Consider the following 11,712-nt stretch of genomic DNA (forward strand, 5'->3'; position numbering starts at 1 on the left):
TTTTGGAAAGTTTTTCATTCACAAATGCTAAACCCATTTTTTTAAATCAGTGGATGAATGAACTATTGTGCAAATCTTTAAAATGTGTTAAAAAAAAACAGAAAGGCCTTAAAATGATGTATCTTTTGGATATGTTTAGATTAATTTAAAAAGCACCTTTTGATTTAATTTAATTTTGTATGTATTTTCATTTAATTAGCCTATTTGTTTGTTCTTTTGTGATTTTTTTTGTTTTTGTACAATGCTCAACCTAAGGCTGAATAATAGAGGTTATATGCAGAGATTTAATAATGTATCTTGTTTGTTTGTTATTGAAGCATGATAATAATAAAATAAAATTAAAAAAAAAAAAAAACTTGATTGCAACCGCTTTTTCAAGATGCAACACTAGCTTAAAAAAGTGGGGTAATACAGTATACTGATTTTATATTATCGGATAAAACTACTTGGTTACTATCGTAACCTCAGTTCCCTGAGAGAGGGAACGAGTATTGTGTAGGCTAGCTATTGTGCGTCAGACGTGCTCATAGGCTGTGCTGCAGCAACTGCACATCCAATGGCACGGGCGACTCTGACGTGCAACCAATGGGCTAGCCTTATGTCAGAGCCCGCCAAGGGTGCATGACCCAGCCTATAAAGACCCCTGAATTCGCCATTATAGCAGGTTTATACGACTGAAACGACAACTTTAACCGTTTCTCTTGTGCGGCCGGCTACGCAATATAAAGTGATATGAATAAGTTTTGGCACCCATGCTAAAGTTGCCTAAAAAGAGGAATAAAAAATCATCTTTCAGATATTGATCTTAATGCCTTAATTAGAAAAATGAGGAAAAGTCCAACCTTTAAGGACACCAATTTTCTTTGTGAATGAATAATGTATCATAAATAAATAACTGTTTTTCCTTAAAATACAGGGTGCATAAGTCAGGGCACCCCTATGTTAAATTCCCATAGAGTCAGGCAGATTTTTATTTTTAAAAGCCAGTTATTTCATGGATCCAGGATAATATGCATCCTGATAAAGTTCCCTTGGCCTTTGGAATTAAAATATCCCCACATCATCACACACCTTCCACCACACCTAGAGATTGGCATGGGGTACTTTCCATAAGATCATCTTTCAATGCAAATCAAACCAGCTATTAGGCTAACTGAAGTAAAACCATGCCAATCTCTAGGTGTGGTGGAAGGTGTGTGATGATGTGGGGATATTTTAATTCCAAAGGCCAAGGGAACTTTATCAGGATGCATATTATCCTGGATCCATGAAATAACTGGCTTTTAAAAATAAAAATCTGCCTGACTCTATGGGAATTTAACATAGGGGTGCCCTGACTTATGCACCCTGTATTTTAAGGAAAAACATTTATTTATTAATGATACATTATTCATTCACAAAGAAAATTGGTGTCCTTAAAGGTTGGACTTTTCCTCATTTTTCTAATTAAGGCATTAAGATCAATATCCGAAAGATGATTTTTTATTCCTCTTTTTAGGCAACTTTAGCATGGGTGCCAAAACTTATTCACACCACTGTACTTGTTTCCTCTCTCCGGGTCAGGGAACTGAGGTTAAGATAGTAACCGAGTAGTTCCCTTTCAAATGGTCACTGCTTGGCTATAAGCAGAGTTAAAGATACATCTTTTAGGATTTTACCACTGGAGCTGTCAGTTTGCCTAGTTTCGCGATTATTAAACATCAAGCACAAACTATGCAAATTAGCAGCCATTTGGCGCACCTAATTGTCTAAATTCACTCACTTGTTTTCATTCACACATTCAAGTGAACTAGGCCTATTAATGCACTAAAGTAGCCTGGTGTTTGTCAATGCTCTCGGTTGACGCAAACAGTCTTGACCTGTCCCTGAATAAAACATGTATATGGTTCACACTTGCAAACAATACAATTTTACAAAACTGGGAAAATAAATACCAATATGAAAACCCATATATGTTGGAGTTGGAACAACGGATAAGCTTAAACAAATATATATATTTCCCATGATGTGGGGAGGGCTTTTTTTCCGGCCATAGCTTTACATTTTAGCCTTTTATTTATGCATGTCATTTATTAGGGGTTACTTTATATTTCTATCATTTATGATACTTAAATCATCCCCTAAATTATTTTGATGTTGATGAATGTTGAGGAATGAAACTGACCAGTGATGATGTCATCAGATTTTTAAAATATTCTGAGCAAAGCTGTCAGTTTATGATTATCTTGATCTGACTGAGGCATCCACACAGCAGTTGTGCTCTGTACTCAGAGCTTTTTGAGAATAATCTACAGTATCTTCTTTTAAGGACAATCGAAATGACAGCATCTTACAATTGGTTTTCAGGTGAGGATATCGGTCAACCAGGGGTCATCACGGCTCGTAAATAATTTGCACCCAGATGTGACCGAACGTGTGTTGCATACAATATACCACCCATTTGGACCACTTTCTGTGTCCGTGTGCAGAGATACAATGACCAACAAGTCTCGTGGATATAGTTGTGTAACCTTTGAACACCGTGAAGCAGAAAATACCTTGGCCTAAAGGCTCTGAAATGTTCTGACCTCATGGGCAAACCAGTGCGCATCATGAGGGGCCATGCAATGGGCAAAGAAAGCAGCTCCCAAGACAAATTTGTTGAACAAATAAACTGGACCAAACTAATTGAGCAATTACGGGGAAGAAGGTTTGCAAATACTAGTACAACACTTATTCAATTAAATTTATTTAGTTATATACAAATGAAAACAAGGCTGTGACACAGTCCATTCAATGGGTCATACTGTCTTAAAAGCATAGGCCTATCTAATTTTTACTGGACAAGAGTTTTATTTTAATACCACACGATGTTCTAAAATCGTGCTAGGTTTCCATGCGTCAGTTTATTGATCATCGCCATCTACATCATAAACCCATTCATATATCCCATCCTCGTCTACACAAGACTCATGGTAGCAGGCCTTACAGTTGCTACATCGGATCCATGCTTCAGAAGCTTTCGGATCATCATCTGCGCCGTGTTTTATGAGGCAGCCCCCGCAGGAAGTGGTTTTAAATGGTTTTTGTTTTAAATGTTCATTAGAAAGAATGTGTTCTGTGTCTTTGTGGAAATGTGGTATTGTCTTGGCTCTGGGCGTCTTCGTACCCCTGCTACATTTTTGAATGACCACAAAGTCTTCGAATGATGTCACTTCAACAGCTAAGCCGCTTTCTGTGCTGCAACGTGCAGTGTCTTCAGTGGGCGGCGTGTGACTTTCCAAACGGGATGGGTTGGCAGGAGGAGGCTCGTGCTCAATGAAGGCCAACTCATTCAATGGGAACATCCCCGTTGTTCTGAACCCATCCTGGGCTCTTTCCACTGTTGCAGTTGTCTTCCATGCTTCCATAAAAACAGAACAATAATGTGCTTTGGGTAACTTCGTGCTTGCATATTGCTGGTTCCACTTGCGACTCACTTCACACCAGTTGTGTTTGAGACTCCTAAACAGAGCTCTGTTTTCCAGTTGCAGTGCAGGATAGCATATGACTTCCACGTTGTTCTGTTTCATTAGATTGAAAAAGCCAAGGTTGAACACGTGACTGCTTTGGCCATCGAGGAGCAGAAGGTGGGGTCTGGCGTCATCTTTTGGGAGCTGTGCCACAAACATTTCGCCCCACTCAACAAAAAGTTCTGCTGTTATCCAGCCATCATTCGACGCTCTAATGCAAACGTTTTCCATGGATTCGTTCAACCACTTACTTCTCACCCCATTATCTTTTAAAATGAGAAGCGGAGGAGCAAATGTACCACTGGCATTGAATGCTGATAGTACCGTGGTGGCAGTTTCCTCTTCCTCCTCAGCTTCAAACTGAAAGCAGGGCTCTTCTCCTTCCCTGACATTTTGTTGAGAGGAGATGTCATCTTTTAGTCCTGATAAATCACACTTCCAAATACGTGAGGGGACGTCTTTAATTCCCAAGGCATCAAGGGTGATTTCATACATTTTAAACCATTTCCCCAGGCCTTCTTCATTCTTCTTTGTCGCTGGAGATATGGCCCCTGGTTTCTTTATCTTCAGCTCTGGGTTTCGCTTTATAAAGCCCTCGTACCAGTGATAGCCCGCCTTTTGCTTCTCTTCTGAAAACCCACGGAAGCCCTTTATCTTGGCAAACTCAAAAGCAAGAGACTGAACATCAGTCCTCCTTAACGGGAAGCCTCTCTGTGAAAGCAAGGTGAGAAGATGCACTAACTCCTGCTCAGATTCAACAGGGATGAATGGCTTTCTTCCAGACGCATGCTCTGATCCCTCAACAAGCCCTTTCACGCGTCTTTGAAGGGTTGTTTTTGGCACGTTCCACTTCCTTGCGAGCAATCGCAGCGCAGGCCTCCCTGACTCGACCTGCTCTTTATATTCCTCTATTGCAGCTTTCATTTGGTCTTCTCTCCACTGATTCATCTTCAGACCTTTTCTTCCTTTATGCTCTCCTTCATCTTGCTGTTTTCTCTGCAGTTTTCCTGACTTCTTTGGGTTAGGTGCCATTTTTCTATAAAAAAAGTGAGAATTTAGTTGAATTAGTTTTAATATTCTGGGCCGTCTACTCCGATCAAATTATTCATGAGCATTTAAGTATATCTGAAGGCCTATATATATATATATATATATATATATATATATAACTTATTAAAATGTTTAACGCAATTAACACAGCATCTGTTAATTTTTGCCATACTTTGGCTACCTTTACATTATTTGATCCCCCTCTTATTCATGCAAATGCTTTTAAACCCTTCAAGCACGACAAGACATTAGAGACCACGCTGCCTGTGAATGTGCAACACATTCTCATCCTAGGGTGTCATATAGTGACACTTTTTTAATTTTGTTTAAATCCAACGCACATGGCACCCTTTAGCGTCTATATAACACGCACAGAGCTTTGTTCGGTTATGGGTAGGTTTAGTTCTGGGGTAGGGTTAGGGTTACACCACTAGGAGGCGCCTTCTGGCCCATATATATCTGCATCTCATATTGACGCTAAAGGGTGCCGTGTGCGTTGGATGTAGACGAAATGTCAAAAGCATCAGTATATGACGCCTTAGGATGAGAATGGGCTGAAATGTCTTGTCTATGTGACGCACACACGACAGAACGTGCCAGAATGTAGTTTGCGTTTGAACTAACAATAACACACAATTAAGCCAAAATGACAGTTTTGTGAAGGAACCTCCTAACATTAGAGCAGTCTTAAATTAGTTAAATAGTCTTAAATGAACGCAAAGAGTTGTGAGAAAATGAGGTGCGTGTGAGATCTGCATTATGTGCAGCAGCGGCTGGTTTTAAAGGGACATTAGCTAATGCCAGTAAAGTTAATCAAAGAACAAAGGTACAATTATTACTCACTGCTCTTGACTAAAGAGCTTTTGTAGCCTTAATAAGGATTAGTCTGTATTTAATTTATAATTCAATACAGTGCAGACTGTTTAATTAATAATTTTACTCCATTTCATATTGTTCTGCATATGTTAGACAGAAAGGAAGGGCACAGGTAAATTTGACAGTTAGTATGGGTTTATGGTGAAATTCACTTAAATTAAAAATTGTTATATTTTTTGAAACCTAATAAATGTTTTAAAAAAAAATGATAGCTTTCAATTACAATGTAATGTTGAATGGCTATCAATGTTTAAAACTGAGGGGAAAAATCATTTTTATCCAAAAATCAATAGCCATATTGGTATCAGTGATAATGACCGACATTCATAAAAGGATGCCATTAAACAAGTATTTAAAATATACCATCTTTATGTTGTCTCGATATTAATTTGGAGATTAACTGAACTTATTAAATTATAAAATATATAAACTAAATATAAACCAATAAAAACGTAAGTGTTTTTAATTGCGATTAATCACAGAATTGTGCACTTAATTGAGTAAATTTTTTATTGATTGATTGACAGCACTAATATATATATATATATATATATATATATATATAAAAATATAGTCCTGTGCAAAAGTATGAGACACATTAGTATTTTCACCCCATTTGATATTACATTGTGGGTTTAAATGAATAGGTTTGGACTTGCTGCTTTTAACCCAATGACTATGGTGACACCAGAATAAATATATTCATGATTCTGAAGCTGAAAATACAGAATTATTGTAGACGAATATTCTTGCACTCTTTTACTGACTAGATATATTTAAAATAATGTCGGCCACTTTTTACTGGTAACATAAGACATTTGACATTATCAGAGCCCACAAATATTCCCCCATTGCATTATTATACATTATAATCAAGATTAATATATAGTAGTTTAATGTAGTACTGGCACTAAACCTCTGAAAGAATTGAATTTTTTCTCACACGGTATTTTTTATTTTGGAGAAACTATCCACAATACATATTGTCACTATCCACGATACGTATTGTTGAATTTTTCTATTGCGATATATTGTGGCACGATATATTGTTACATCCCTAATCCTGTGCCTTGTTTGTGAAGGGCGATTATATCTTCTCTTAACTTTTTGGACCGACGGTACTGCAGTACTCTCATGGCGTACTGAGCCTACATTTAAATTATTTAAAGTACAAGCCAATGTAACATGAATGTATATCATATACGTATATATCAATGAGACGAGGGTGATTTCTTACGTTTTCAACCACTTCCCCAGCCCTTCTTCATTCATCTTTGTCACTGGTGATATGGGCCCTGGTTTCTTTATTTTCAGCTCTGGGTTTCGCTTTATAAAGCCCTTGTACCAGTGATAGCCCGCCTTTTGCTTCTCTTCTGAAAACCCACGGAAGCCCTTTATCTTGGCAAACTCAAAAGCAAGAGACTGAACATCAGTCCTCCTTAACGGGAAGCCTCTCTGTGAAAGCAAGGTGAGAAGATGCACTAACTCCTGCTCAGATTCAACAGGGATGAATGGCTTTCTTCCAGATGCATGCTCTGATCCCTCAACAAGCCCTTTCACGCGTCTTTGAAGGGTTGTTTTTGGCACGTTCCACTTCCTTGCGAGCAATCGCAGCGCAGGCCTCCCAGAGTCGACCTGCTCTTTATATTCCTCTATTGCAGCTTTCATTTGGTCTTCTCTCCACTGATTCGTCTTCAGGCCTTTTCTTCCTTTATGCTCTCCTTCATCTTGCTGTTTTCTCTTCAGTTTTCCTGACTTCTTTGGGTTAGGTGCCATTTTTTCTATAAAAAGATAAAAGTCAGAATGTTGTTGAATAAGGTCTAATATTTTGGCCCCAACTACTCCAATTAAATTATTCATTAGCACAAATAGTATCTATCTATCTATCTATCTATCTATCTATCTATCTATCTATCTATCTATCTATCTATCTATCTATCTATCTATCTATATGCTGTATATACACACAGTGTATTGTAAGTAATTCTGTATGTAATGTGGTTAATGACACATTCACTATAATGACAACAATACAATCATGTAAAGATGTCAATCAGACATGTTAATGAAATATGTGTATCAAATATTTGAAATATTTTATATCAAAACAATTGTTATAATAATTGCCCCAAACAGTCTCATATTGTAATGTGAGACTGTTTCCAGATAAAGCTGAAATGTTCAAGTTCAAACTTCAACCAGTGTTAGAGAAACATTAAATATCATATTAGCATCGGGTTTTACCTATATGCTACAGTGGGACTATTAGAAAATATTTGTGACATGCTTGTGACATAATAAGTCTTGTAGGATGACGAACGATCATATTTTATTAGAATGGCTCTGAAGTGTCCCACATTAATGGACAGCTAATGTCCCACTTTATGTTACCTTACGCCTTAAGCTAAGCTAAATGGGTCACTACTCTATACATCCTTACAAATAAGATTATGCGACCTTTTTAAAGCCCATTGAATCATTACTTTGAAAGAAAAGTACACAACGCAATATTTTATGAATTATTGCTATTTTCATGAAAATGACTGTAGGCAGAGCATTTGTCTTACCATGTGGTTGTTGTTGCGATCGCTTGTTGAAGCTTGACCACGCCCACCACAAAGTGACGTCAGGTCAACGAAAACAGCACATTGCAGATTTGGCGTAATTATTCATGATTGTTTAAATATGACCCACTTTACCTGATATCTGGAAATGCAAAGATTTGTTTTTCTGCAGTCACTACTACAACCATTTTTTTGTTCGTTTTGTTTTTTTGCAATCACTAAACCGGATTTCATTCAAGGCAGGTTATGACGTGTACCCTTATTAACGAGGATGGAAAGGCCATACAAAAGGTTTCTAAATGGCACAATCAATTTACAGACCCTGACATTTCTTAATTACATGCTATTTACCAGACACTTTTTATTCAATCTCATACTGCATCTCAAATGCATGAACAGTCCCATTAAAACAGCCCGTGGTGGTAGTGCATTATTACAGGAATAATGATGAAAAAATATGAAATGATGCAAAACAAAAATTAATAGTAGCCTACATAAATAATAGTAAAATAACAATGGATCAGGAGGATTAGCATTCATTAAGCATATCCTCATATACATTTCAAATACTATATGAAACATTATAAGGGCTATAATATCATAGAGAATTAAAAAAAAAAATAATGCTTAATGTTCCTTGGTTTTTGTGTGCATGTGATTTTGTTAAAATGACATTTCATTCTAATGCTGATCATTTACTCTGCTTTGAACTTTGTATACTCTACTGACCTTTAAGGACAAGTAAATTGCCACAATATCAGACAATGTCTAAAAGAACAAGCCAATGCAACATTTTGATGCATGTGTGAGACAAGGCAAAATTCTGCACAGCACTCCTTTATATTTTATCGATCCAAGTGTAAAATAAATAAAAACGTTTCACTCCCAATATGTTTATTATTAGGGGTTAGAAAGTAAATACTGTAATCTTGAGATCATCCAAGATGTAAAAATGTCAGTAATTTGAACTGAAAAGAATAATTAAAGCTACAGTAAAAACTGTTAACTGGTTAACCACAAGTCACCTTGTCATAAACAATCAAAAATATATTTTTTGCATGTTTGTTTATTTGAAATGATGTTTTATACTGATAATCTGTCATGTTTCTTGAAAGGCTGAACTTGAAGTCCGAACCAGCAGAGGGCAGTGTAACACTTTAAAATATAGCGGTCAGATGATGACATGTGGTTACGTACAAAGTTCGGTTAGTTTTTTGAGAATATTTTTGAAATTGGCCACTCTATGTAAAGTGTGCTCTGCACAGTTTCTCATTGATTTGCCCATCTTATAACGTCCGTCCTGTGATGCTTTTAAGCAGTATTGAAGGGGTTCACTTACTTAGCCTACATTCTGGAAGGTAGAAAGGTTGCAGAATGTACAGTATGCTATCAACATAAAACATATAATGCTACAAAATGTATAGATTTGACATTAGTGGAAAAAATCAGGTGGAGAGGACTAAACGAATCTAACACTTTATAATAATGCTGATTAGTTAACATTTTGTTAAATGGATTAACATGAACTAAGGGCAATACATTTTGTTAAAGTGTTTATTAATCTTTGCTAATGTTAGTTAATAAAAATAGGCTATAGCTGTTCATTGTTTGTTCATGTTAGTTCACAGTGCTACAACCTTTGATTTTAATAATAGTAAATGTTGAAATTAATATTAACTAAGATTATTAAATGCTGAAGAAGTATTGTTCATTCTTAGCTCATATTAGTTTAGCCTACTAATGAACTTTATTGTAGCCTAAAGAGTTACCCCTTCATCCCATCTCTTTCTGCAGATCTGGGACATGCATAATCTTGCGGTTTTCTTCATAAAATTAATTTTGTTTATCTAGTTTCATGTGTATATGCATATTCATGGATTATCTAAATTTATTCATCATACATAATGACTGATTGTGCCGCCTAGGAGTTCATCCCGGGTTTCCACTTCAATGCAGTCAATTTTAAACTCTATTTATGATGGTGATTATTGACTTGTTCTTTCAACTAAAAAGTGACTAAAAAGAAAGGGTAACACTTTACTTGAAGGGGTGTTCATAAGACTGACATGACACCTTCATAACCATAACATGACATATGTCTTGAATATGAAGTAGGCACGTGACAAAGTAGCTGACAGGTTATGATGTAGGCTATTGGTTTATGTCAAGGTGTCATGACAAAGACATCTCAAACAATGTCATATTTGCATTAAACAAGTCATAACTGAGCAAATTACACTTAATGCCAGTTGTCACAAATGCATTAAACTTCCTTCATATTTAAAACATTTGTCATGTCATGATTTATGAAGGTGTCATGTTAGTCTTATGCACACCCCTTCAAGTAAAGTGTTACCAAAGAAAGATAATGGATATTCAAAATAGAGGCAGGGGGACTGAATGAATAGGTACAATTTTGTTTAACTCAACCTTACAAATGGCTGAGCACTTATAAGCATAACACATAGCAAAAACATCTAACTTTATATCAAGTTCAATATCACATTATATCCATTATAATGAGCTTTCACATCCCTCCCCCAAAAAAGAAAAGCAAAAATCCAGACTCCTTTACCGCAATATTTAGAAAAGTGGTTCATCAATTTCTGCGTCTCTATGATTATTAAACTCTTAGATTTCTTCCCTGCAGTCTTGAACATTCGGTTACATCCCTCCTTTGATCTTTTATTACCCAGCAGCCTGAAGGACTCATCCGCTGTAAGTTACTTAAGTCTCTCTCATGTAAAATAAATTAAATAAATAAATATTGTGCATTAGGTTATAAATCAGCGTGAGAACAGCTTTGAAAGCCACTTCTCATAAGGCCACTTTATTTGCAAAATTGATGGTTTGCATTCCACTTTTTCAGAGATAGGCTATTTCAGGATAAATGAAGATTTTTGACTTTTTCTCTCCCTTTTGATTCTCACGATTTGCTTATTGCTGCTTATGCACACGTTTAAAGGGGTCATTAACTGGCTTTTTAAATTTTATTATATTGTTGTCTGAGGTCAACTTATGACGTTCGCTTGGCTTTTGCATTCAAAAACTTCAAAATAAGTAAGTAATAGGCTATTTTCTACCCTAGTTTTGAGCCTAGCTGGAAAACGCTCAGTTTTTATGGACATCTCGCACTGAAGACGGATAACAGTTTTGCATATTATAATGAGTTTCAACTCACCCGTCAATGCACTTGGCGGAAATTGGTTTGAAAACGTCCAGTGTTGTAAAATGGCGACCGGAATGATTCGACCCAGAGTCCGTGTGTTGCACAATTCCTGTCAGATCCAATATAGTTGGAACAGCACCGTTCTTTACTCTTAATTGGTCTGCAAATCCAGTCTTGTTTACAAAACAATCCTCAGTGAAATGAAGCGAACAGACGGACAATGTTTTACCTCATCAGCTGGAACGTCATTAAAAATAAAGTTTAACTATTGGGAATCCAGAGGAAACTTATGCAGCGACTGCTTCTTCCACAACCAGGCGCTGCACAATATTCTGTATTGCTCGGTAGCTCGATCCGGTTTGTCATCATGAGGTAGGCCTATGTTATTTAGCTGTGCGTGTATGTGCGAATAGGTGGGCGGGGCTAAACCGGCCGCGTTGATCTGCTTCTTCTGCGGGGGTGGTGTTTTATCCTCTTTGACTTCATAGTTCCCCACTTTGAAAATTAGTCGTTTGCTAAAGCTGGTGTCAATAAAAGCTTTTATTGGACTAACAAGGACGTT

At 36.7% G+C, this 11,712-nt stretch overlaps 1 protein-coding gene across 1 annotated transcript; it reads right to left on the bottom strand.

The window, feature by feature from the left end:
* Positions 1 to 2,707: 2,707 nt before the first annotated feature.
* On the bottom strand, positions 2,708 to 8,135 carry LOC120464883 (uncharacterized). The gene is made up of 3 exons (XM_039654448.2): positions 7,985 to 8,135; positions 6,655 to 7,198; positions 2,708 to 4,527 (listed from the first exon to the last, which is right to left on the bottom strand). Exons 2-3 carry the CDS (start codon positions 7,191 to 7,193, stop codon positions 2,886 to 2,888), a joined length of 2,181 nt encoding a protein of 726 aa, XP_039510382.2. The 5' UTR covers positions 7,194 to 7,198; positions 7,985 to 8,135; the 3' UTR covers positions 2,708 to 2,885.
* Between the last annotated feature and the right edge of the window lie 3,577 nt (positions 8,136 to 11,712).

The sequence above is a fragment of the Pimephales promelas genome, chromosome 9 (genome assembly GCF_988280905.1).
Source record: "Pimephales promelas chromosome 9, fPimPro1.hap1.1, whole genome shotgun sequence".
In the NCBI taxonomy this organism is placed as follows: domain Eukaryota; kingdom Metazoa; phylum Chordata; class Actinopteri; order Cypriniformes; family Leuciscidae; genus Pimephales; species Pimephales promelas.